Source organism: Pelobates fuscus, chromosome 6 (genome assembly GCF_036172605.1).
Source record: "Pelobates fuscus isolate aPelFus1 chromosome 6, aPelFus1.pri, whole genome shotgun sequence".
NCBI lineage: Eukaryota > Metazoa > Chordata > Amphibia > Anura > Pelobatidae > Pelobates > Pelobates fuscus.
The window spans coordinates 279,845,768-279,871,668 of NC_086322.1; the positions used below are offsets into that span (position 1 = coordinate 279,845,768).

Genomic DNA, 25,901 nt, shown 5'->3' on the forward strand with positions numbered 1-25,901 from the left:
GTCTGTCTCGCTGCCCCTAACCTCTTCCCAGTGTTTAAGTGTCAGACTAGTAGTCGGTAGGGGGTTCAGGTGTTGTGGGCGCATGGCCTTCGGGAGCCAAAACAGGTCCCTCAGGTCCTGTTTATTGATCCAATGGGCCTCTATTTTGGTCCACTGTGGTGTTTCCCCCTCTGCTGTGGCCGCTTTGACTGTCGCTAGCTGCGCTGCCTTGTAGTAGTCTTTGATGCTTGGAAGGCTTAGCCCCCCTCTCCGAACGGGTTGTTGTAATATGCCAGCTTCAATGCTGCCTTATTGAATGACATTAATCAGGAAATATTCTTACCTATATTTTGTCCAAATCGACAACATGATAAAGGAAAGAAGTTCCATTGTCTGGATGTTAAAAGAACTCTTCTCATTTACTTGGAAAGAACCATGAAATTCAGACACTACACATTCATTTGTCCTCTACCAAGGTCACAAACAAGGATTAATGGCCTCCATCGGATTCTTGGCCAGATGGATAAAATAAGCTATATCTTTGGCTTACAGTTCATCTGGATTATCTCCTTCACTCCATATCAAAGCTCATTCCACCAAAGCACTGTCAACCTCCTGGGCATATAGAGCTTTTACTACGACAGCTCAGATATGCAAAGTAGCAAATTGGTCTTCTATTCACACCTTCGCTAAACATTACAGGTTAGACATACAGGCTTCGGGTGGCACGATTTGGGAGAGCAAGTTGCTTCAAGCAGTTGTTAAGTGAAGTATCCCCACCCTTATGGATTGCTCATTAAATCCCTAATGTTGCATTGCCTTTAATCTAAGGGGGGGGGGGGGGGAGATAAAAAAAGACACATTAGAAATAGCATGGTATTAATGTGTTTTGTTTTTTCCAATATATTATGTACTATTCGGTGTCTATACATGTCCTATAGATTTTAAGAAGAATACAAACTCTAAAATGCCTATAGCATGTCCTTGCAGGCGTAGTACTGTAAACACTGCCTTTTCAAAGTAAAGGCAGTGTTTACATTGCTGCCTAGGAAAACCTCTAGTGGCAATCACTCAGATGGCCAATAGAGATGTTTCTTATGTCAGTGTTGCACACTTCCCGAAGAGATGAAGTAATTCAATGCATCACTATGAGGAGATGCTGATTGGTGCAGGGGAGAGCACAGTATTGGCTGAGATCATCAAGATTGATGATCTCAGCCATGGAGGCAGGGCCAGCAGCAACAAAACCAGTGTTGCGTGGGAGAAAAGATAAGTAAACTCACCTTTCCCATGCAATCAAAGGGTGATGGGGACCTAAAAAGTTTAACGCTCTAGTGTCAGGAATACATGTTTGTATTATTGATACTATAGTGTTCCTTAAAAGCTGCAAAAATACATCATCCATGATAGATACCCCTTTGGCTGATTGGCACCCCAAGGAGCCTGATAGGATTTACAAGGAAAAGGATGTGAAGTATGAAAAGTTGAATAATAGATTATGAAGAAAAAAAATGATGATAATGAAAATAAAAATAATGTGCAGCAACATTGTGTGAAAGAAACGTACTGCACTGTACTAGGAAGGGAGTTACTGTAGTGGCCGGCGCCACGTTAAACCACAGACAGAACGAAAAGGGAAGTCAAGTTTGAAAACAGAAATAGAATTTTCAGAAAGTTCCCTATTCTTAATTTCACTGGTGGCTCATGAGAACTAGACTGTTAATTCACAATGCAGAGTTACAGTCTCAAGAACCTGGGAACCATTGTGTAAACGAACATGTTACAATCACCTAAGACGTAGCAATGACTGCTTTTTTAAAACACAAGGAGGAACCGTATTTTAAAAATACAAATTTTATGTGTATATATATACACACACACATCAGCCACAACATTAAAACCACTGACAGGTGCATTAAATAACATAGATTTTATCGTTACAATGGCACCTGTCACGTGGTTGGGTATATTAGGCAGCAAGTGAACAGTCTGTTCTTGAATTTAATGTGTTAGAAGCAGAAAAAATGGCAAAGTGAAAAGATCTGAGTGACTTTGACAAGGGCCGAATAGTGATGACTAGTAGACTGTGTCAGAGCATCTCCAAAACGGCAAGTCTTGTGGGTTGTTTCTAGTATGCAGTGGTTAGTACCTACCAAAAGTGGTGCCAGAAAGGACAAACCTTGGGTCCTGGCTTTTATGTGGATGTTACCCCACTGTTTGCCACACTGCAAAAATGGTTCAGGGCTGGTTTAAGAACATAACAAAGAGTTCAAGGTGTTGCCTTTGCCTCCAAATTCCCCAGATCTAAATCCGATTGAGCATCTGTGGGATGTGCTAGAACAACAAATCCGATCCATGGACGCCCTACCTCTAAGCTTGCAGGATCTGCTGCTAATGTCTTGGTGCCAAATACCACAGGACACATTCAGAGGTCTTGTGGAGTCAATGCCTCAACGCATCAGAGCTGTTTCGGCAGAGCTGTTTTGGCAGCACGTGGGGACCTGCACAATATTAGGCAGGTAGTTTTAATGTTGTGACTGATCAGTATATATATTAAAATGAGCATTGGATGTCAACATATTGCAATAATCCAATCTTCTCCAGTCTGAAGCCCCTATTGGCCATCTATCAGACAGCCAGTAGCAGGCGTGGAAAGTCCCATTTCTTAATAGGATGAAAGGATTTTGATGATTATACAGTTTACAGATGCCTAATTAGCACCTATTTATATCCCCATTTAGCGAGATAAAAAAATATCAATGTTTGCAATCCCACCATGTATGTAACATGTTAAAAAAAAAAAATGATTTTTTTTTAAATAAACTGTCACTTTCAATGGAATTGATGGAATTAGACAGTTGATTGTCATTGATATTGTGACAGGATACCGAAAAACCCAGATGAGAGTAATTCTGTTTGGGAATGTGCATGGTCTCTCTCCACACCTTTAGAACTCTAGGATGGAACTGTGAATGTAAATATCTCTCTATCCATGCTGTAGAAAGGTAATCATTAGGCACGATGCTGGTTCTCCAGGGATTGGCAGGGCCATAGACAATATGGTATTTCTAAAGATTCCTCCTCGGAATCCTTATCTATCTAATGATAAAATATGGCAGTTATTTCTACAAGATGAATTATATCCACAGGGTAATTCCTTTCCAGAGTTCCGAGGTATATCTTTGATATTAGTGCTGCCCCTTTATTTGTGTTCTATAAGCGTGACCCATGTGCATTCTGATCCCACCCACGTGTTTGGAACTCCAAACTTATTTTACGTGTTTTTTTTTTTCATATTGGCAATGTTCTTTTTCAGTCACTCACCACACCCTTTAGCCAGTATTCCTACAACATTAAAGACAGACTAGTAGGAGACAGTTCCCAGGTATGACGGCCACACTGTTTAAGAAAATGTAATGACTATTCTACCAGACTGATAAAGATTATGGTTGGCTGAAACGTTGTCTTTTTTTCCGCAACATTGAGAGCCATGATATTAACATTGGAAGGGTGTGATGTCAAAGACGTGTCATTGGTGAAATGCACATCACCTTTGCCCAGAAAGAGGTTGCGCCCTAAAAAATGTCCATAGGACTGACCTACGGCCCACAAGCATGTCTACAAGGGTTTTTGCATGTACGGAGCACTGTAGAAGTGCTTTGTATGGGCCGAAATGTCCAACTTTCGATGTTTACAAGCCTGTGCACTTATAGGGTTGGAGGGGACTGTTTGAAGGTTTACATTCATAAATGATGCAGTCAGCAGTGTACCGTCTAGAATTTAAACAATAAATTAGAAGCAGACCGTATAGAGCTTTCTAAACTACTTGGAACCTTGTCCTATTTATGTTTACATTTACGGGTATTTTATTTAATTGTATTTAATCTGAATACTCCTATAAATACAAAAAGAGAAGTCCTGCGCTTAAGCTGCAAGGACTACAACACACATCAGCCCCAATATATAGTAAAAACCAAAGAAAAGAAAATGTTACTTGCGCTTTTTCCTTAATCCCTATGTATATTTAGACAAATGGAGGTCATTTAGTTGCTCCAATGGCCATTGGAGGGATGCCCGCCTGCCAACGTCAAGGCAGACCCCCCCTAAGCGGGTCCTAACACTGACCCTTCAGCCTGCTTCCTTGAGCTTCTGGCAAAGATATCTCTAATGAGACAGAAAGGGGTATTTTTTATATACACCCCTTTACTTATTAACCCTTAATAGGGAACACATGGGATGGGTAGCAGCATTGTAACCAGGCTGTGTGATACAAAGTAAATACAAATACAAAAAGAGAAGTCCTGCGCTTAAGCTGCAAGGACTACAACACACATCAGCCCCAATATATAGTAAAAACCAAAGAAAAGAAAATGTTACTTGCGCTTTTTCCTTAATCCCTATGTATATTTAGACAAATGGAGGTCATTTAGTTGCTCTGTCTCATTAGAGATATCTTTGCCAGAAGCTCAAGGAAGCAGGCTGAAGGGTCAGTGTTAGGACCCGCTTAGGGGGGGTCTGCCTTGACGTTGGCAGGCGGGCATCCCTCCAATGGCCATTGGAGCAACTAAATGACCTCCATTTGTCTAAATATACATAGGGATTAAGGAAAAAGCGCAAGTAACATTTTCTTTTCTTTGGTTTTTACTATATATTGGGGCTGATGTGTGTTGTAGTCCTTGCAGCTTAAGCGCAGGACTTCTCTTTTTGTATTTGTATTTACTTTGTATCACACAGCCTGGTTACAATGCTGCTACCCATCCCATGTGTTCCCTATTAAGGGTTAATAAGTAAAGGGGTGTATATAAAAAATACCCCTTTCTGTCTCATTAGAGATATCTTTGCCAGAAGCTCAAGGAAGCAGGCTGAAGGGCCAGTGTTAGGACCCGCTTAGGGGGGGTCTGCCTTGACGTTGGCAGGCGGGCATCCCTCCAATGGCCATTGGAGCAACTAAATGACCTCCATTTGTCTAAATATACATAGGGATTAAGGAAAAAGCGCAAGTAACATTTTCTTTTCTTTGGTTTTTACTATATATTGGGGCTAATGTGTGTTGTAGTCCTTGCAGCTTAAGCGCAGGACTTCTCTTTTTGTATTTGTATTTACTTTGTATCACACAGCCTGGTTACAATGCTGCTACCCATCCCATGTGTTCCCTATTAAGGGTTAATAAGTAAAGGGGTGTATATAAAAAAATACCCCTTTCTGTCTCATTAGAGATATCTTTGCCAGAAGCTCAAGGAAGCAGGCTGAAGGGTCAGTGTTAGGACCCTCTTAAGGGGGGTCTGCCTTGACGTTGGCAGGCGGGCATCCCTCCAATGGCCATTGGAGCAACTAAATGACCTCCATTTGTCTAAATATACATAGGGATTAAGGAAAAAGCGCAAGTAACATTTTCTTTTCTTTGGTGAATACTCCTATACTCTAAACCTGTACAGATTTGAATTAATAATTAAAATTTATGTATATTATCTTATCCTATTCACAGGATTTGGATTCACAATTTTCGAAAACTGGTACCATGTCTCGTAAGGCTAGCACAAAATTGCTGACACAGTCTCAAGGCTCCTTGGGGTGAGTTTGTTCTAAATTCCCAAGAAGAACACAGCACATATGATGTCATCAAAAAAAGGTGTCAAGACCCGTATTCACTGATAATAAATTAGAGTTCCGTTTGATTTTTGGCCTAGACTTTTGAAGGAAAGGATTGACCTTAAGGCAATAGCAACAGTTGATTAAGGACTCATAATTTTGCCCAAAGCATGTAGAACAGAGAATGTCTACCAAGTCTGCCTCTATTACAGTCATCCACTATTCTCATTTATAGTATGAGAATAGATTGTTATGAGGCTTAGAATACCCATCACAGTGCTGGTTAGATAAGAGACCATGAAATACATTATCTCTACATACAGAATTGCTATCAAACGTTTTGATGTTTTCATAGATCAAAATGGAAAAATATGGTCCATTCTTTCACTTGCCAATGAATTGTCGACATAGATCTCTATGCCAACATTTGAGTGACAAGGGAAAGTAGTAAAATCTTACTTTAGGTGGTTCTCCTGCTATCCATCACCCAACTACAAAGAGTGACAGGTGTTACTCCATTCTTCTGCTGATGCGCGACATATCAGTGTCATGGGGTCGGTATCATCTGGATGGAGACAACTAGTAACAGATTCTAAGGCAATTAAAAATATAATTTAAAATTAAATATGTAATTTGTCTTTATGATAAATAATATCTTTATTGCTTTAAGATTGTAATTCGTCATGACAGATTCACTTTATATTGATTAAATATTGCAAAATATTTGACAGACCATATAGGATACTGTGACGAGATGTTTTCAGAATCTTCTGTTGGTGTGTGGCCACAATGGTTCATATCTCATTTTAGGAATATGGTAGATTTCTCAGATTAACCACATATATTCTTTGATACAGCTGACATCGCTATGCATTTAAACTCTAATAATTTAACTGATTAAACTGATCTAATCAATTAAATTATCATGCCTAACGTGTCCCACAATTTGTGCGCAGGCTTACAAATTATTAAACACTAGGGCCTCGATTTAATTATTTTGTAATCTTTTCAAAGGATTATAATCTGTGAGAAAAACTCGAGAAAATGATTCTATAGAAATGATCTATACAAAACACCATTAAAGTCTATGGGAGTAAAAAACAAACAAACACAAACAAAATACAAACAGATTGTGATCATTTTAAAAGCTTATCCAAAAGAATGAAATTGAGTCCTAGGTTAGCTAGCAGTCTTAGTAATGCTATGTGTGGTATGTTATATACAGCATGTGGCTTCAAGTTGTGGCTGTTCCTTTGTCTTTTGTGTTTCCTGTCAGTTCAATCTACAACACACTAGTTAATGTCATGCACATTTCCCGAGATAATAAACATCAAGCAGCAGTTTTGCGTGGGTTAAAAATACACACTGAACTACATACTGTCTCTATACCAAATACTCAATCACTATGAGGTTTGGTCACTAAACAATAAATTTTCATGAATGCAAAATCAGATGTCAACATTTCAGCCGAAATATCTGATTTGGATGAAAAAAAAATGTCCAATTTTGCTAATTTCTGGTCAATAGATGAAAACGGCTATTTCATATTTTTTTGCAATCTCCAGTTTAATAAATCCTTTATGTGAAATGTTATATCTGTTTGTATTTGAGTGACTGTAGAACAAGTGTGAATGCGTGTGTTTTATTTGTACACATAGTCTGTTTGTTTATGTGTAGAGTCAGTATGTGTGAAAACATGTGAGTATTGTATGAAATGTTTTTGTGAAAGCACAGGTGTATTGAGTGTAGAATGCATGGGTGTATTCAAATCAAGTCCAAGTTTGTGAATGCAGTTTATTTGTGAATCTTGCATTGCCAGAGTGCATGTATCTTGTGTCAGTATGTGTAAACGTAGGGGTTTATCTGTTTGTAGTGTCAGTGTGAATGCAGTGTGTTTTTATTGAGTGTCAATGCTTTGAAGTAGTAATGTGCAATTTGTTTGGAATGTGAGTGTCTGTGTATGAATGCCAGGGTGAATATGTGTGCAGTGTTTGTGTAACTGAATTTTGGGTGTGCGTGTGTTTGAATGCAGGGATGAATTTTGTGTGTGAATGAAGAGATTAATGTTAGTATTTCAGATAGGGATGTATTCGTTTATTTTATTATTATTCATTTATGTCCACAGATTTTTTGTTATTAACACCCATTACTGTATCACCCCTTCCCCTAGGGGGGGGAACACCTTTTGTCTATTTTACCCATTCCTCCCTCCAATATCTGCAAAGTCTGAGTGTGGAAATGAATAAAGTAACATTTCTATGGCAGCTGATTGTTAAGTTTCTTAATTGTTTGCGTTCGTTCTGCATTGAGTATAATATCAGACTGTTTACTAGTGTTGAGACGTAGAGGGGAAATAGTTGGGATGTGCAGTAAAGGATGCAGACACACCTCGCTAATATGGCAGATTAGGTACCAGACGAGCGCTGTAAAGCGAATCGCAGACTTTTTCCCCCTTCATTTGTTAATGCATATACAAACCATGCTTACACAGTCAAACATTACATGTATATTAGATGTGTAATCAGGGCCGGTGGAAGTATTTTTGGCTTCAGAGGCGAAGATGCATTTTTCCCCCAAATACATCTTCACCTGTGTCTCTTAACCTAATTTTTTGGATTCCTTGCCCCCTTTAGCCCCTTTTCTGTTTCTTATCCCTTTTTGAATGTCTTACTTGACTGTATTTTATCCCCCTTTCTGTATCTCTTACAGCCTCCCCTCGCTTCGTGCATCTTTCTCTCCCCACCAACAAATCTGTGAGTCACCAATCCCAGCACTAAATGAAATAGTCTCTTTGTCATTACATAAGCTTCCGTTACTCACCACAACCAGACTCTCTTATGTCTGCATTAGTGCATGCCAGGACATCGTGTTTCAGAATGAGTAGGATAAGAAAGCATATATGTATGTGTAATATGTATATTATTTTTGTTTTGTTTATTTATTTAAAGGAGAAGTTCTCGAGCAAAAGATGTTCTTCCACCCCTGATCCCAGAGGGTAAATTTCCATCTCCATCAACACCTCCGTAAGTAACATGAAAAAGGACTCAACGTCCAGCGAAAGACCCAAAGACCTTGCACTAGAGTTGGTTTGGTTGCAGGGTATAAGGGCATAACCCTAAAAATAATATGAGAAGAGAAGGAGACTGGACAGGGATTAGAATGGAATCCTCCCAATTCACAATCCCTATACCCCGAAGTAATACTCGTTCATAATAGAATGGCAATAAAAATGCCCGTATAGAACTTGAATGAAATATAAAGAAAATAATAAATTTTTATTAATCCCTCTTAGGGAGAAAATAAATAAAGATAGGTGAGAAAAATCCGTGAAAAGTGTGTATAAACAGTAAAAACATATATACAGGAATCGTCTAATGTTTGCTAAATGCTCTGTGCACCTTTTAATAATAGTACAAAGCTACTGAAATAGGTTTCTGGGATAGACAGTGTAAATATGTATTCATATGATTTGTAACAATGTCTCAATGCCCACAGTAGCTATCTTAGTGTGCAGAGCATTTAGCAAACATTAGACATTTAGCAAACCATATCAAAATGCTTTGACATCTTGCTATGGGATGGCACCAAGGCACTCCTGGAACTATAACCTATATGGTTATGGTGCTTGGAGTGTTCCTTTCAATTTTTCTTTTTCCATTTAAAGCTAAATTTGATGTCTATTCTTTCCCTCCAGAATTCTGAATGCATCGTCTCCTCTGTCTCCGGTATCACCTCATCTTTACAACTCGGTCGATGACTTCCCTCTACCCCCACCCCTATCTCTGCCAGGAATATCAGGTAAATGATAAAGTTTGTTGTGTGTTTTAAGGTGGCTGTCTAGGCATTAGGGTACAGACCATGTCTTAGCGAACCAGGAGACAAGGACTGTACATCCTAATAGCTCCATAACCAATACATTGGCGTGTAGTGGTTATGGTGCATTGACTGCTGGAACTATAGAATGTAACTTGCATAGAAGAATATTTGCACAGGGCTGGATTGCAAGTATGTATTTCCTAGCTGGTCTCCTGGATCATATTCTCTGTTTGCGCATAATACGATTTCTCCTCTGTACGTCAGCTCCCCTCCTCTTCCTCCTCAATTCCCCTCCCCTCCTTTTTTCTATTTTTTTAACCTTACTTATAGCAATGCCCAGTAGGAAGGCTGAGATAGGTAGCCCACTTACTATAGCCCACTATAACAGACACACACTCATACATACATACAGACACACAGACAGGCACACACACACACTCGACACATACATACATAAGACACATATACACACACACACACACACACACAAGACACACACATACAAAGACAAACACACACATTATATTTAAGTCACCCTCCTGTTTCCTTTAACCCTCCTGTTTCCCTCCTGTTTCCTTTAAGGTGCAGGAGGGTGACTTTCCCTGGGGGCCAGTGGTGGCTCAGATGGATGGGAGTCAGAGTTCCCACTCTGACTCCCTCTGCTTCCTCCCGCACGGTCTGTGTGTTAGCTGGAGGAGTGACGTGCAGTCACTTCCTCCCAGCTCTGTGAAAAATCACAGGGGGCCCGGTCGCGCTGTTAAAGCGCCCAGCGCTGACCGGGCTCCCTCACAATCCACATCCATCGGGTGGCCCTGACAGCATTTGCCACACGATGGACCCCTTGGATGGCGGCCCTGGTGGTTTGCCGCCTGGGCCGCAAATGGTGATGGCGGTACCCGGTCGCAGGGGTACCGCCGGCTCGCACCCGCCCGCCCACCCAATCTCTCCAAATGAGGAAATCCCTACCGCCCACCTGGAATCCTGAAATGCCCACTAGTGGGCGGTAGGGACCAGGTTGACGACCCATGAGTTAAATGATAATATATTGTATATTGCACAATACTTGTTACTTTTCAGAGTCCTCTGTCCACAACTGAATTACAAAAATAAAAACATTGTACGTTGTTTATTTGTATAAAAATAAATTGATAATATGCCACTTATCATTACTGCTCTATGAAAGGGATTAAACAGCTAGGTTAGATCGTGCCAAGACCATCTTTTTTTTGTTTGTTGTTATCCTCTCAATCTTGAATTATTGATCTCAATGTTGTGTGATTAAAAACACATCTGACATCTGATGTTGAGCCCGGTTTTGAGTTGATAGAGATTTCTATTTTTAATGGAGGTACAGACAGAAAAAGACTGACATTTTTGGATTGTAATTGTGTCAGAAACATTATTGATCAAATTCTAGCACTCGATTGAGATCAAGACCCATGAAAAAGCACACACTGTCAAACCATGTGCAGAATATGCATTTAAATAGCTATATAAGTTTAATTATTTTTACATTTAGGCTTCAATTACCTCAATACCTACATTAAAAAATATGTATTTTGGAACTTGTGTCCTGCATTTGACTATTGTCAATTTGCACTCACAGTTATACTTAAAGAGTACGGATAAATGGATAAATGTTCCCTGGATTTTGATAGTGGGCATAATTACACATACAAGTTTGCACGAAGAACTGACAATCAAAAGACAGCTGATCAGGAGATTTTATGAAACGTTATTGAATTTATTTTTCATTTGAACTGCAATAATTTTGATAAATTGATATTTGAAACACATAGAAAGAATCATACACAGTTTGAATGGGAAAACGATTGAAAATTCTTGCCTAAATCATGTTTTGATGCCTAAATCATGAAAGCATGTGAGCACTTTGGTAGGCAAAAGTGAGATTGTTTTTTTTTTTTTCCAATGGATAAAGGATCGCAATAGAAAAGGTAAAAAAAAAATAATTAAAATTCCCATAATGGTTTTCTGAAATTTTACAAACTATTTTTCTATTTTCTTCTATTCGTTGAAATGCATAAAACCCCCCAAAAAACAACAACCTGAAGCTAATCATTCGGCACATGCATTCTTTAAATTCTTCCTTAAACAAATTGATATGTCTGGCAAAGAATGCACATTATGAATAATCTAATTTGCATAATTATATCCGGCTGTATTTTTAGTAAGTTGACACAACCACAAATATTTAGAGTGATGTATGCAACAATTTGCGAATTAGTTTTTTTTTTTGTTTTTTTTTACATAATATGCGCTACATTCTTAATTTTATTAATCAAAATCCAAAATAAAATGGTTTTCTATTTCCAAATGAGAATGATCCAATCGTTTCTATACTTGTGAAAATTGCTATTCAGATTTCTTATCTCCTTATCGAATTCTACAGGGCCAGAGTTCCCTGCCCCATTGGAGCTGAATGACTTCCCTCCTCCCATGACTTATGATATGAATGGCTTGTGGCTTCCTGGTCCCATAGAAGAAGGTATGACCAGTCCAACATTCGTTGTAATTATAAATATATATTATATGTTTTGCCCAATTCAACAACGCCGCTCACTTGAGGAGTCCACCTGTTGTAGCACCTCTTCACACATTAGGTCTGACGCATGCTTGAGAATTTGATCTGAATACAGTAGAGCTTTGTAATTAGTTATGGTAAAAATATCTACACAGACAGGAGAAGATCACACAAAAATATCTGCACAATGAAATGACTGGCTAATTAAGAATGTTAGGGTGCTGTCCGAAATAAACTAGCTCCCCCTACCGGCCAAGAAAAACTGTATAATTATGCAGAAGCACATTGTATGTCATATGCAACAAAAGATCTTTATTAAGAGTTTCAAAATACTAATTTAAGCCTGTGATACTTTATTGGACCATTTATTTTCTGTGCTATGCATTTTGTCTTTTTTGTTAATTATGTGATTTATTTATGTTTTGCATAACTGTGCATGCGTAAGTATTGGAGGATTTTCTTAAACCGTTTTATTTATTAATTTGATCTATTTGTAAGAAATGTTTATTTTTTTTAAACTTCTTGAAAGATTTTTGCACGTGATATAAGCTGTGCATCAGATTATATATAAAAATTTCTATCCCCAAGGAATTTAAAGAGGAACTGTCTCTTCTCTGTAAACTACACCATTAGAGAAAACCGTACAATCCCCTTTCTTTTTTTGTGTGTTGCTCCATCTACTTGGTAAAAGTATATGAAGGTTTAGCATATTAAAATCACAATTCAGTTCCATCCTGGCACAGTCAGGGCACACATTGCATTGGAAGAAGTGAGACAGGGCTGAGATTATACCAATAAAAGACAGACCGTCAAGGTGAGGTCATCACATGCCAGCACAACATAAATTGTAGATATCCAAACAGGTAGATTTAATTTTTTTTTTTTTCAGCCCTCACACATACATTTTTGTTGAACTTTATGTGATAAGTAAAACGACAAAGGAGTCCCATAAGAAAGGCGCTATGTTAAGCGCCGAAACGCATTAGATGATTTTTTTTAATCACTTCACGTTATTTTTCACTTTATTTTAGGTGTTATTATTTCGATGGGGGATTTTGAGTTATGATTTATTTCTATGTTAGCTAGGAAGGACCCGGACTTATTACTAGTCACTCGAGCAGTAGAAAGCACTATTGTGAGCTTATTTGGGAAAATACAGGGAGACTACTCTGGGGAATACAATTTTAGGCTCAATTGACTCAGCTATATTACTTTACCAGAGATACTTCCTTTTCTTATTATCTGCCTATTTGCATGTATCTCTATATCTATACTCTGCTGCTGGATGGTGTACTAGGCTATTAATGGGATTCTAGGCTGCTTTAATTTCTCTAAGGGGTTAACCCTTTGAGTCCCTTCTTGGTTTTCACATATCCAAGATTAGGGCTTATTATCTGCATTATAGTTGCTATTTAGGAGCAACTAGCCTTGTCCTATCCCCTTTTTCATTTTGGGTTCCCTTCTCAGTAAGATATCATTTTCTAAAATATATTTTCTTTTCCCCTTATTTTGGGAGTCTGTCTGTGTGTATCTATTTTTGTTTATGTCTAGTATGTACTAATAAATTATGGTTTTTAGCAGCATCAGTTTACACTGAGATATCCTATTTGTGGATCCTGGACACTTTGTCCTAGGGTTCCCCTTTGTTCTATGTGATAAGTAAACCTAATGGCAATACTCTTAGTTCAAGAAATAGTTTTAATAAACTGTAATAACGCACAATGTATCCTTCCTGATGATCCATTCTAGTACTATATGCAGTCACACTGTGTGTTATGTAAAAAAGGATTACATCGTAGGGTGAGTTACCATGAGAGTGTTGAAGGATTACTCTAACCACCATAACTACTTCAGTGATTTGAAGTGGTCATGGTGGCAGGAGTTTGCAGCGTTTCAAGTAGAATCGTTGGACATGCACAATCAGAGATTTATTCATTTATAAAATGTTTTACCAGGAAAGATACATTGAGATTTCTCTCGTTTTCAAGTATATCCTGGGACCACAAAATATTGGATTGATACAATAGGGTACAATAAAATACAATATTAATACACAAGATATACAAAATTTAACATAGAACAGGTAGGAAATATATAATCAACCATGACAGGTGCATTCTGTTTTGAGGTATGTAGAGAGGGATCTCTTAACCCCTTAAGGACACATGACAACATGTGTGACATGTCATGATTCCCTTTTATTCCAGAAGTTTGGTCTTTAAGGGGTTAAGGGACTTTAGGCTTGGGGAAGATATTTGCACTTGTGTGTCGGGGGCTAGTTGCACCCCTGGCACACGTGACTTTGGCAGCCGAGAACATTGTAATCCAAATCATAATCCTAAAACCAATTCTAAACCGAATACTAAAATTAATCCTAGAGCTAATTTTAAACCTTTACCCTAATCCCAAGGGTTTCCCTTTGCTAATATCAATACTGATATTAGTACAGGGAATTCTAAGACCAAACAGTAGAAAGCAGTATGTTGCTCCCTCTACTGGCTGTTTTCAGCATGACAAGGATACATATCCCTATCAAACCTAAAATACAATGACATTACACTGTGATCGGTGCTGCACAACTAGCAAGGCCTGGCACTGATTGAAATGGCATTGGGGCATGGGGGGAGACCATCTCATGGTCTTATCAGATCCCGAGAGTCTCCCTCCAGCGAGCTGTTTACAGAGAATCAGTATGGTTCAGGTCAATCGCTCAGCCACTGTCTTCTCAATGCATTTAAAGAGCTGCATGCAGTGCTTCATACATCTGATTTCAGCCCTATCTGACAGAGGGGAGCCCCATGTATCGATTAATACCTGGGTCTTCCTGGTGTGAGCAGGGATTTAACCATGCTCATACTGCCGTACAGTCTATGGCGATTTATATTCTCTTTCAAAAGGGTTGCATGCCTATATTTGATCTGTGTACTGCCTTTATAAGCTTTATTAGTCAAAAATAAAGAATTGGGGTGAGGGAGAATACATGCAATGCTGACTTGAAGCACTACATGCAGCTCACCTGTCAGTCTGGGGCTACTAATTCTGTCCCCAGCTAACAGAGAGAAGCCCCAGTATTCAATGATACCTGGGGTTCCCCCAGGTTATCAGCAAGGAAATGGTCCCTGCTGGTAAAATACCGAATGTTGGAACAATTCCATCATGAGTTCTTTTTTTATTATTCTTTATTTTCATTATCAGAGGTTACATGTACACATCATAAGTAACAATAAACACAGTTTAAGTCTCTGCATGCATGGTATACAGAAAAACGTGTAACATGTTTAAAGCATCAATTTACCCCGATCCATATCATAGTGCTCCTAACCGATGCACTCTACTAGGGGCGCTCCTCCTTACCGTGTTATTTACTCAATCAAGTTACCTCGTGTCAATATATATATATATATTTTTTTTTTAAAGACCAACAGCACTTCTTATAGTCTTGTCAGTTTAAATAGTACAGTGCAAACATTGCAGGTGTGGTTCTCACTGGCTGGTATGCCCCTTTTAGCTCTCCATCATGAGTTCTTAAGGGAAGAACAAGAATGTGTCGTTAAGAACCCCTAGACACCTGCATAAACACAGATTACAGCCCTTATACAAATACACAACACACACTACATCCCCTATACTCATGCAAACACACATATTGTAGTGGTTATGGTGTTAGGAGTGCTCCGGGGTCTGCTAGGCGCTGTTCCCTGCCTTCACATTATCAGCCAGAGAGTGTATTCCAATTCACTCTCAGCCAATGGAATAAGCCATGCACCACCTATTTATCTCAGGCAAAAAGGCTCCCTGGCTAATGTCGTAGAGTCGGGATGCAAATCCCAGTAGGCACCATGTAAGAAGTCAAAAAGTTCTAAATCTGTTTTGACCTCTTACATGGAGAGGGCACTCTGGGTACCATAACCACTACATAACTATGTAGTGGTTATGGTGATTGGCATGTTCCTTTAATTTGTAGCCACCATATCCCACATCCAATTGTGGCACATAATTCTAACAACCTCTTCTGCTTCTGTGTTTTTTTGTTTGTTTTTTTAGCTCAGCATTGCATATTCATTTCCACTTCATTCACATTATAGTATTTTTTTTAATTTTTTTTTAAATCTTTATTTTTGATGTGCACGTAAATAATAACAGGCTGGTCTGAGGTGCCCCAGAAGCATTCCTCGGGCGTTTCCCACGCGCAACATGCGGGGTAAATGATCGTCTGGCACAGTTTTTATACATATAAAAGTGGTACAACATTGAAAACTGCATTTAGTATTGTAAAAACAGGCTGTAAGCAGGAGTAAGACATTATAGTATTTTAGTCACATAAACATAAGACAGTATATTGACATAGTTACACTCTAGATGTTTATGACCAAATGATGGAACATAGTAAGAAACAAAGCAAGCCTTCAGTAAAATTAGTAAAATTTTCACAATGCAGATTATTTAGCACTATACAAATAAAAGGTTATCATTGCAATATTTCTAGTTCCTGAATTTAGCAAATTGGCCATTAGATGGCAGTGTGTAACTATATAACATCCCCAGTTAAGCAATGTATCCGTCAATGCCCTAATTCTCACTGTAACATATTTCTTTATACCATAGAAACGCCGTCATCTCTTCAGGAGTACAGTGATTCCCTCCCTCCACCTCCTGATTGTGAAATAAGGAATGGTTTGTGGCCATCAGCAAATGGTACGTCTACATTTACCAGTATGGTTTCAATAATGCTCCTGGGTGGTCTGTGAAGAGCCTACATGTTTGGTTGGTTCCTAATATTATCTGGGGCTGAACGTGCGGTATTGACTATATACATTCAGAGATGTTTCCATGGACCAGACACTCTATCAGGAGTGCATATATTTACTCATATCTCTTTTTGGGAATGCGGTCACATGTACATACTTGTCAAGTCCAAGAACATACTCTAATAACTTGAAATCCCCTTTCAGGAAATAGTTCTTGTTTTGACCTAGCACCTATTTATGTAATATTGATTATGTTTGTCGTTTATTCAATATCTCATAAAATAAACGGGAGGGGGGTAGTATATTCAAACTGCAGTTAGCTAACTGAACAGTAGATGGTGACAAATAACCATTCATGTAATCATGCAAGACAAAAAAAAAATCAATAAAATCACATTAAAAAAGACATCACATTATCAAACAATCACTATGCTCCAAAGGTTACAAACAGACTATTCTCTACCAAACTCGTCTTTTTGTGCTGCTCTCTCAAGATAAGTAAATGCTACTATTATCCCCAAAACCATATCATGCGTGATGTGACTGTTACATACCTGTCAATTAGCACATGGAAGAACAATGTTTAAAAAAAATTGCCTCTTCCTGCCCTAAAAATTGCCACAGAAAGGAAAAAGTTAACGCTATAGTTGATAGTACTGTCTCAGATACTGGTATCTCAGGAGGCTTTTTATGGTCAACCTGGGACCTATCTGAGGTTCAGATAAGTCCTAGGTTCAGATAAGTCCTAGGTTCAGATAAGTCCTAGGTTCAGATAGGTCCTAGGTTCAGATAGGTCCTAGGTTCACCATAAGAAATCTACTGATATGGACTGTATTTTTTAATTCTGACAAGGATGTTTTGTCATTCCTTGATCCCCAGAGCAATTTACTCTTCAACATAGACAACCTGAAACACCTCATGTAGGCAGAGTTGACCCCTATGGAGCATATTGCCAAATATCTCTCGTTTAGAGTACAGAATCATAGGAACAAAACCAGCACCAATACGTTTTGTGCTGAGTGTTTCCAGTAATGTCTGTCTGACACTAGAGATTAGGACCAAAAAATCCTTGGCAAAATCAGCTGGAAGTCAAAAAGGGCCCCAGATTTCCCTGTGCATTTTCCAGAAGACAAGTGAAGATGTAATTGGTCCATTGACAAAGTGTCCGAACTAGCTGAACAATCCATTTTACAGGACAAACCGATGGACCCATTTATTCAAAAAGGCTGGATACAATGAGCAACATACTTTATCAACAATGCAAACACTGATTTATACACTGATTTAATCCTACCAGAAATTGACCAGTGTGTCAGACATGGCAGGTGGGGAACAATGGAGGTTTTAAACCTCCATCGTGTAGAGTCATCCTGACTCCCATAGGATTTTTTTGTTTTACACTTTTAAAATATTGTAGCGGGCTAACAGTACTGCCCACCGCCACATGGTTAACCCTTGTGCTGCAAAGGGTTTTCTTAACTGGTTGGCTGCTGGATTTTTTTATATCAGAGCCCTGGTTTTTTTTTTTTTCTTCAGCATCCAAGCTTTGATTTTAACCTACCAGCAGTAATACAGACCAAATTCCAACTCCTTCAGAGTCTGGTTTGCAAAATCTGGACATTATGAAATAATGTGAACATTTAATATCCAAATTTTACATTCGGAATGGACCTTAAACTGATTTTGCTCATTTTCATTAAAGGACCGTTTATAGGCACCCAGACCACTATACAGCTCAATGAAGTGGTCTGGGTGCCAGGTCCATCTAGGGTTAACCCTGCCTGCTGTAAACATAGCAGATTCTCTGAAACCTCTGTTAGGGTTAATCCAGCCTCTAGTGGCTGTCTCACTGACAGCCGCTAGAGGCGCTTCCGCAATTCTCACTGTGATTTTCACAGTGAGAAGACGCTGCCGTCCATAGGAAAGCATTTCTCAATGCTTTCCTATGGACTGACTGAATGCGCGCGTGGGAGCCCTGGCGCTGGAGAAAGGTAAGTGTTTAACCCCTTCCTCCTCCTAGAGCCCAGCGGGAGGGGGGGACCTAAAGACCATATAGTGCCAGGAAAACAAATTTGTTTTCCTGGCACTATAGGGGTCCTTTAAGGAATCATTTGGTCTACAGTGACTAACCCTGGAGGTGATTTTAAAGTAAATGTCAAATTCAAGGACAAAGTTGCCAAACCGGGTGCATAGCTTACTTGGAGAATCAGTTTGACTATTTGTCCTTAAATTTGAAATTCATGTTGAATTCCCCAGAATTCTGACTATATTAAATAAGCCTTAAGTGTTTATTAATGTTATCAGCTAAAGCTAGAATTCAGTGAATTTCAAATATAACTTCTAACTAGCAAAATTGTAAAAACAAAATATGTAGATGTCAGCTATGCTTTCAGTACATCTACTCTAGCCTTATGTTTGAAATTAAGCTTGAATTCAATTTAGTAAATAGTCCTGTAGGGCCTTATTAAAAAAATATTTTCATTATCTGCAGTTAGCTAACTGAACAGTAGGTGGTGCAATTTGTCAAACACTAGATTCTGTATGTCAAAATATGTAATCATTTCAACATAGCTCCACTGTGTATTTTATTCCATTTTAAATATGTTCAGGTGACAAAACAGAAACAAATGGTAAAAGTTGTCTACAAATGTATTAATGAACTCCTAATCAATTATTTTAAAGCAAAATTGATTTTATGCTGGAATTTGTCAGTAAGAAAAATTATCCCTCCTTAAATATTTGGAAGAACAACTTTTCAGTTGTATATTCCAGTTTTACTTTTAGAGTATTTGGACCATATGTTTGAAACCATTTGTTTAAAATAAACAAAAAAGTATCCAAAGGAGCACTTTCTGGGTTATTTACAAAAGCAAGAATTCAAAGTGAATTTTATATTTAAAGGGATTCTATAGTGTTTTACCTATAATACACATACATTTACAGGGCTATTCACCAAAGTAAAAATAGCTGAGAATTCAAAATTAATTTTACATTTAAGGCCAAAATAGCTGAACTGGAATAATTCTGCTATTTTGACCTTGACGTGGTCTGGTTGCCTATACTGCCCCTTCATCTCAATGAAGTGGTCTATGTGCCGCACCCCTCAAGTTTTGCTCCCCCATTATAAAACGTTATGGAGAGAAAAAACGGTTCGCAAGAGTATTCTGAGAACGGACAGCAACTGAAATAGCCTGCCCTTCGGTAGGTCCCCGCTCAGAACTCAAGCTGGTTTTAGCTCATCTTGTGCCATTACAGAGAGAACATATCTGAAGCATATCAGACTGGTCCCACCCATACGGGTAGTCCAGATCCGAAATGCCAGCAAGTTCTCTCTGCACGAGAGATACAGCAACCCCAGACAATCGTTTCAGCCTTGTTAGGCATCATCAGTGAGGCATAGCTAATATCTCTCTAGGCACCGTGAGCAAGGGGTCCACGTCTGGATTACCCTTTAAACTTATGGAGAGAAAAAACGGTTCGCAAGAGTATTCTGAGAACGGACAGCAACTGAAATAGCCTGCCCTTCGGTAGGTCCCCGCTCAGAACTCAAGCTGGTTTTAGCTCATCTTGTGCCATTACAGAGAGAACATATCTGAAGCATATCAGACTGGTCCCACCCATACGGGTAGTCCAGATCCGAAATGCCAGCAAGTTCTCTCTGCACGAGAGATACAGCAACCCCAGACAATCGTTTCAGCCTTGTTAGGCATCATCAGTGAGGCATAGCTAATATCTCTCTAGGCACCGTGAGCAAGGGGTCCACGTCTGGATTACCCTTTAAACTTATGGAGAGAAAAAACGGTTCGCAAGAGTATTCTGAGAACGGACAGCAACTGAAATAGCCTGCCCTTCGGTAGGTCCCCGCTCAGAACTCAAGCTGGTTTTAGCTCATCTTGTGCCATTACAGAGAGAACATATCTGAAGCATATCAGACTGGTCCCACCCATACGGGTAGTCCAGATCCGAAATGCCAGCAAGTTCTCTCTGCACGAGAGATACAGCAACCCCAGACAATCGTTTCAGCCTTGTTAGGCATCATCAGTGAGGCATAGCTAATATCTCTCTAGGCACCGTGAGCAAGGGGTCCACGTCTGGATTACCCTTTAAACTTATGGAGAGAAAAAACGGTTCGCAAGAGTATTCTGAGAACGGACAGCAACTGAAATAGCCTGCCCTTCGGTAGGTCCCCGCTCAGAACTCAAGCTGGTTTTAGCTCATCTTGTGCCATTACAGAGAGAACATATCTGAAGCATATCAGACTGGTCCCACCCATACGGGTAGTCCAGATCCGAAATGCCAGCAAGTTCTCTCTGCACGAGAGATACAGCAACCCCAGACAATCGTTTCAGCCTTGTTAGGCATCATCAGTGAGGCATAGCTAATATCTCTCTAGGCACCGTGAGCAAGGGGTCCACGTCTGGATTACCCTTTAAACTTATGGAGAGAAAAAACGGTTCGCAAGAGTATTCTGAGAACGGACAGCAACTGAAATAGCCTGCCCTTCGGTAGGTCCCCGCTCAGAACTCAAGCTGGTTTTAGCTCATCTTGTGCCATTACAGAGAGAACATATCTGAAGCATATCAGACTGGTCCCACCCATACGGGTAGTCCAGATCCGAAATGCCAGCAAGTTCTCTCTGCACGAGAGATACAGCAACCCCAGACAATCGTTTCAGCCTTGTTAGGCATCATCAGTGAGGCATAGCTAATATCTCTCTAGGCACCGTGAGCAAGGGGTCCACGTCTGGATTACCCTTTAAACTTATGGAGAGAAAAAACGGTTCGCAAGAGTATTCTGAGAACGGACAGCAACTGAAATAGCCTGCCCTTCGGTAGGTCCCCGCTCAGAACTCAAGCTGGTTTTAGCTCATCTTGTGCCATTACAGAGAGAACATATCTGAAGCATATCAGACTGGTCCCACCCATACGGGTAGTCCAGATCCGAAATGCCAGCAAGTTCTCTCTGCACGAGAGATACAGCAACCCCAGACAATCGTTTCAGCCTTGTTAGGCATCATCAGTGAGGCATAGCTAATATCTCTCTAGGCACCGTGAGCAAGGGGTCCACGTCTGGATTACCCTTTAAACTTATGGAGAGAAAAAACGGTTCGCAAGAGTATTCTGAGAACGGACAGCAACTGAAATAGCCTGCCCTTCGGTAGGTCCCCGCTCAGAACTCAAGCTGGTTTTAGCTCATCTTGTGCCATTACAGAGAGAACATATCTGAAGCATATCAGACTGGTCCCACCCATACGGGTAGTCCAGATCCGAAATGCCAGCAAGTTCTCTCTGCACGAGAGATACAGCAACCCCAGACAATCGTTTCAGCCTTGTTAGGCATCATCAGTGAGGCATAGCTAATATCTCTCTAGGCACCGTGAGCAAGGGGTCCACGTCTGGATTACCCTTTAAACTTATGGAGAGAAAAAACGGTTCGCAAGAGTATTCTGAGAACGGACAGCAACTGAAATAGCCTGCCCTTCGGTAGGTCCCCGCTCAGAACTCAAGCTGGTTTTAGCTCATCTTGTGCCATTACAGAGAGAACATATCTGAAGCATATCAGACTGGTCCCACCCATACGGGTAGTCCAGATCCGAAATGCCAGCAAGTTCTCTCTGCACGAGAGATACAGCAACCCCAGACAATCGTTTCAGCCTTGTTAGGCATCATCAGTGAGGCATAGCTAATATCTCTCTAGGCACCGTGAGCAAGGGGTCCACGTCTGGATTACCCTTTAAACTTATGGAGAGAAAAAACGGTTCGCAAGAGTATTCTGAGAACGGACAGCAACTGAAATAGCCTGCCCTTCGGTAGGTCCCCGCTCAGAACTCAAGCTGGTTTTAGCTCATCTTGTGCCATTACAGAGAGAACATATCTGAAGCATATCAGACTGGTCCCACCCATACGGGTAGTCCAGATCCGAAATGCCAGCAAGTTCTCTCTGCACGAGAGATACAGCAACCCCAGACAATCGTTTCAGCCTTGTTAGGCATCATCAGTGAGGCATAGCTAATATCTCTCTAGGCACCGTGAGCAAGGGGTCCACGTCTGGATTACCCTTTAAACTTATGGAGAGAAAAAACGGTTCGCAGGAGTATTCTGAGAACGGACAGCAACTGAAATAGCCTGCCCTTCGGTAGGTCCCCGCTCAGAACTCAAGCTGGTTTTAGCTCATCTTGTGCCATTACAGAGAGAACATATCTGAAGCATATCAGACTGGTCCCACCCATACGGGTAGTCCAGATCCGAAATGCCAGCAAGTTCTCTCTGCACGAGAGATACAGCAACCCCAGACAATCGTTTCAGCCTTGTTAGGCATCATCAGTGAGGCATAGCTAATATCTCTCTAGGCACCGTGAGCAAGGGGTCCACGTCTGGATTACCCTTTAAACTTATGGAGAGAAAAAACGGTTCGCAAGAGTATTCTGAGAACGGACAGCAACTGAAATAGCCTGCCCTTCGGTAGGTCCCCGCTCAGAACTCAAGCTGGTTTTAGCTCATCTTGTGCCATTACAGAGAGAACATATCTGAAGCATATCAGACTGGTCCCACCCATACGGGTAGTCCAGATCCGAAATGCCAGCAAGTTCTCTCTGCACGAGAGATACAGCAACCCCAGACAATCGTTTCAGCCTTGTTAGGCATCATCAGTGAGGCATAGCTAATATCTCTCTAGGCACCGTGAGCAAGGGGTCCACGTCTGGATTACCCTTTAAACTTATGGAGAGAAAAAACGGTTCGCAAGAGTATTCTGAGAACGGACAGCAACTGAAATAGCCTGCCCTTCGGTAGGTCCCCGCTCAGAACTCAAGCTGGTTTTAGCTCATCTTGTGCCATTACAGAGAGAACATATCTGAAGCATATCAGACTGGTCCCACCCATACGGGTAGTCCAGATCCGAAATGCCAGCAAGTTCTCTCTGCACGAGAGATACAGCAACCCCAGACAATCGTTTCAGCCTTGTTAGGCATCATCAGTGAGGCATAGCTAATATCTCTCTAGGCACCGTGAGCAAGGGGTCCACGTCTGGATTACCCTTTAAACTTATGGAGAGAAAAAACGGTTCGCAAGAGTATTCTGAGAACGGACAGCAACTGAAATAGCCTGCCCTTCGGTAGGTCCCCGCTCAGAACTCAAGCTGGTTTTAGCTCATCTTGTGCCATTACAGAGAGAACATATCTGAAGCATATCAGACTGGTCCCACCCATACGGGTAGTCCAGATCCGAAATGCCAGCAAGTTCTCTCTGCACGAGAGATACAGCAACCCCAGACAATCGTTTCAGCCTTGTTAGGCATCATCAGTGAGGCATAGCTAATATCTCTCTAGGCACCGTGAGCAAGGGGTCCACGTCTGGATTACCCTTTAAACTTATGGAGAGAAAAAACGGTTCGCAAGAGTATTCTGAGAACGGACAGCAACTGAAATAGCCTGCCCTTCGGTAGGTCCCCGCTCAGAACTCAAGCTGGTTTTAGCTCATCTTGTGCCATTACAGAGAGAACATATCTGAAGCATATCAGACTGGTCCCACCCATACGGGTAGTCCAGATCCGAAATGCCAGCAAGTTCTCTCTGCACGAGAGATACAGCAACCCCAGACAATCGTTTCAGCCTTGTTAGGCATCATCAGTGAGGCATAGCTAATATCTCTCTAGGCACCGTGAGCAAGGGGTCCACGTCTGGATTACCCTTTAAACTTATGGAGAGAAAAAACGGTTCGCAAGAGTATTCTGAGAACGGACAGCAACTGAAATAGCCTGCCCTTCGGTAGGTCCCCGCTCAGAACTCAAGCTGGTTTTAGCTCATCTTGTGCCATTACAGAGAGAACATATCTGAAGCATATCAGACTGGTCCCACCCATACGGGTAGTCCAGATCCGAAATGCCAGCAAGTTCTCTCTGCACGAGAGATACAGCAACCCCAGACAAGAGAGATATTAGCTATGCCTCACTGATGATGCCTAACAAGGCTGAAACGATCGTCTGGGGTTGCTGTATCTCTCGTGCAGAGAGAACTTGCTGGCATTTCGGATCTGGACTACCCGTATGGGTGGGACCAGTCTGATATGCTTCAGATATGTTCTCTCTGTAATGGCACAAGATGAGCTAAAACCAGCTTGAGTTCTGAGCGGGGACCTACCGAAGGGCAGGCTATTTCAGTTGCTGTCCGTTCTCAGAATACTCTTGCGACCCGTTTTTTCTCTCCATAAGTTTAAAGGGTAATCCAGACGTGGACCCCTTGCTCACGGTGCCTAGAGAGATATTAGCTATGCCTCACTGATGATGCCTAACAAGGCTGAAACGATCGTCTGGGGTTGCTGTATCTCTCGTGCAGAGAGAACTTGCTGGCATTTCGGATCTGGACTACCCGTATGGGTGGGACCAGTCTGATATGCTTCAGATATGTTCTCTCTGTAATGGCACAAGATGAGCTAAAACCAGCTTGAGTTCTGAGCGGGGACCTACCGAAGGGCAGGCTATTTCAGTTGCTGTCCGTTCTCAGAATACTCTTGCGACCCGTTTTTTCTCTCCATAAGTTTAAAGGGTAATCCAGACGTGGACCCCTTGCTCACGGTGCCTAGAGAGATATTAGCTATGCCTCACTGATGATGCCTAACAAGGCTGAAACGATCGTCTGGGGTTGCTGTATCTCTCGTGCAGAGAGAACTTGCTGGCATTTCGGATCTGGACTACCCGTATGGGTGGGACCAGTCTGATATGCTTCAGATATGTTCTCTCTGTAATGGCACAAGATGAGCTAAAACCAGCTTGAGTTCTGAGCGGGGACCTACCGAAGGGCAGGCTATTTCAGTTGCTGTCCGTTCTCAGAATACTCTTGCGACCCGTTTTTTCTCTCCATAAGTTTAAAGGGTAATCCAGACGTGGACCCCTTGCTCACGGTGCCTAGAGAGATATTAGCTATGCCTCACTGATGATGCCTAACAAGGCTGAAACGATCGTCTGGGGTTGCTGTATCTCTCGTGCAGAGAGAACTTGCTGGCATTTCGGATCTGGACTACCCGTATGGGTGGGACCAGTCTGATATGCTTCAGATATGTTCTCTCTGTAATGGCACAAGATGAGCTAAAACCAGCTTGAGTTCTGAGCGGGGACCTACCGAAGGGCAGGCTATTTCAGTTGCTGTCCGTTCTCAGAATACTCTTGCGACCCGTTTTTTCTCTCCATAAGTTTAAAGGGTAATCCAGACGTGGACCCCTTGCTCACGGTGC

General features: G+C 40.9%; 1 protein-coding gene across 1 annotated transcript in view; it reads left to right on the top strand.

The window, feature by feature from the left end:
- ABI3 (ABI family member 3) overlaps positions 1-25,901 on the top strand; it is a 42,635-nt gene that overhangs the window by 12,074 nt on the left and 4,660 nt on the right. The window contains exons 4-8 of the mRNA XM_063425530.1: positions 5,465-5,550; positions 8,517-8,591; positions 9,263-9,366; positions 11,795-11,890; positions 16,532-16,621. Coding sequence (XP_063281600.1) covers positions 5,465-5,550; positions 8,517-8,591; positions 9,263-9,366; positions 11,795-11,890; positions 16,532-16,621 — 451 coding nt within the window. The remainder of the gene's footprint in view (positions 1-5,464; positions 5,551-8,516; positions 8,592-9,262; positions 9,367-11,794; positions 11,891-16,531; positions 16,622-25,901) is intronic.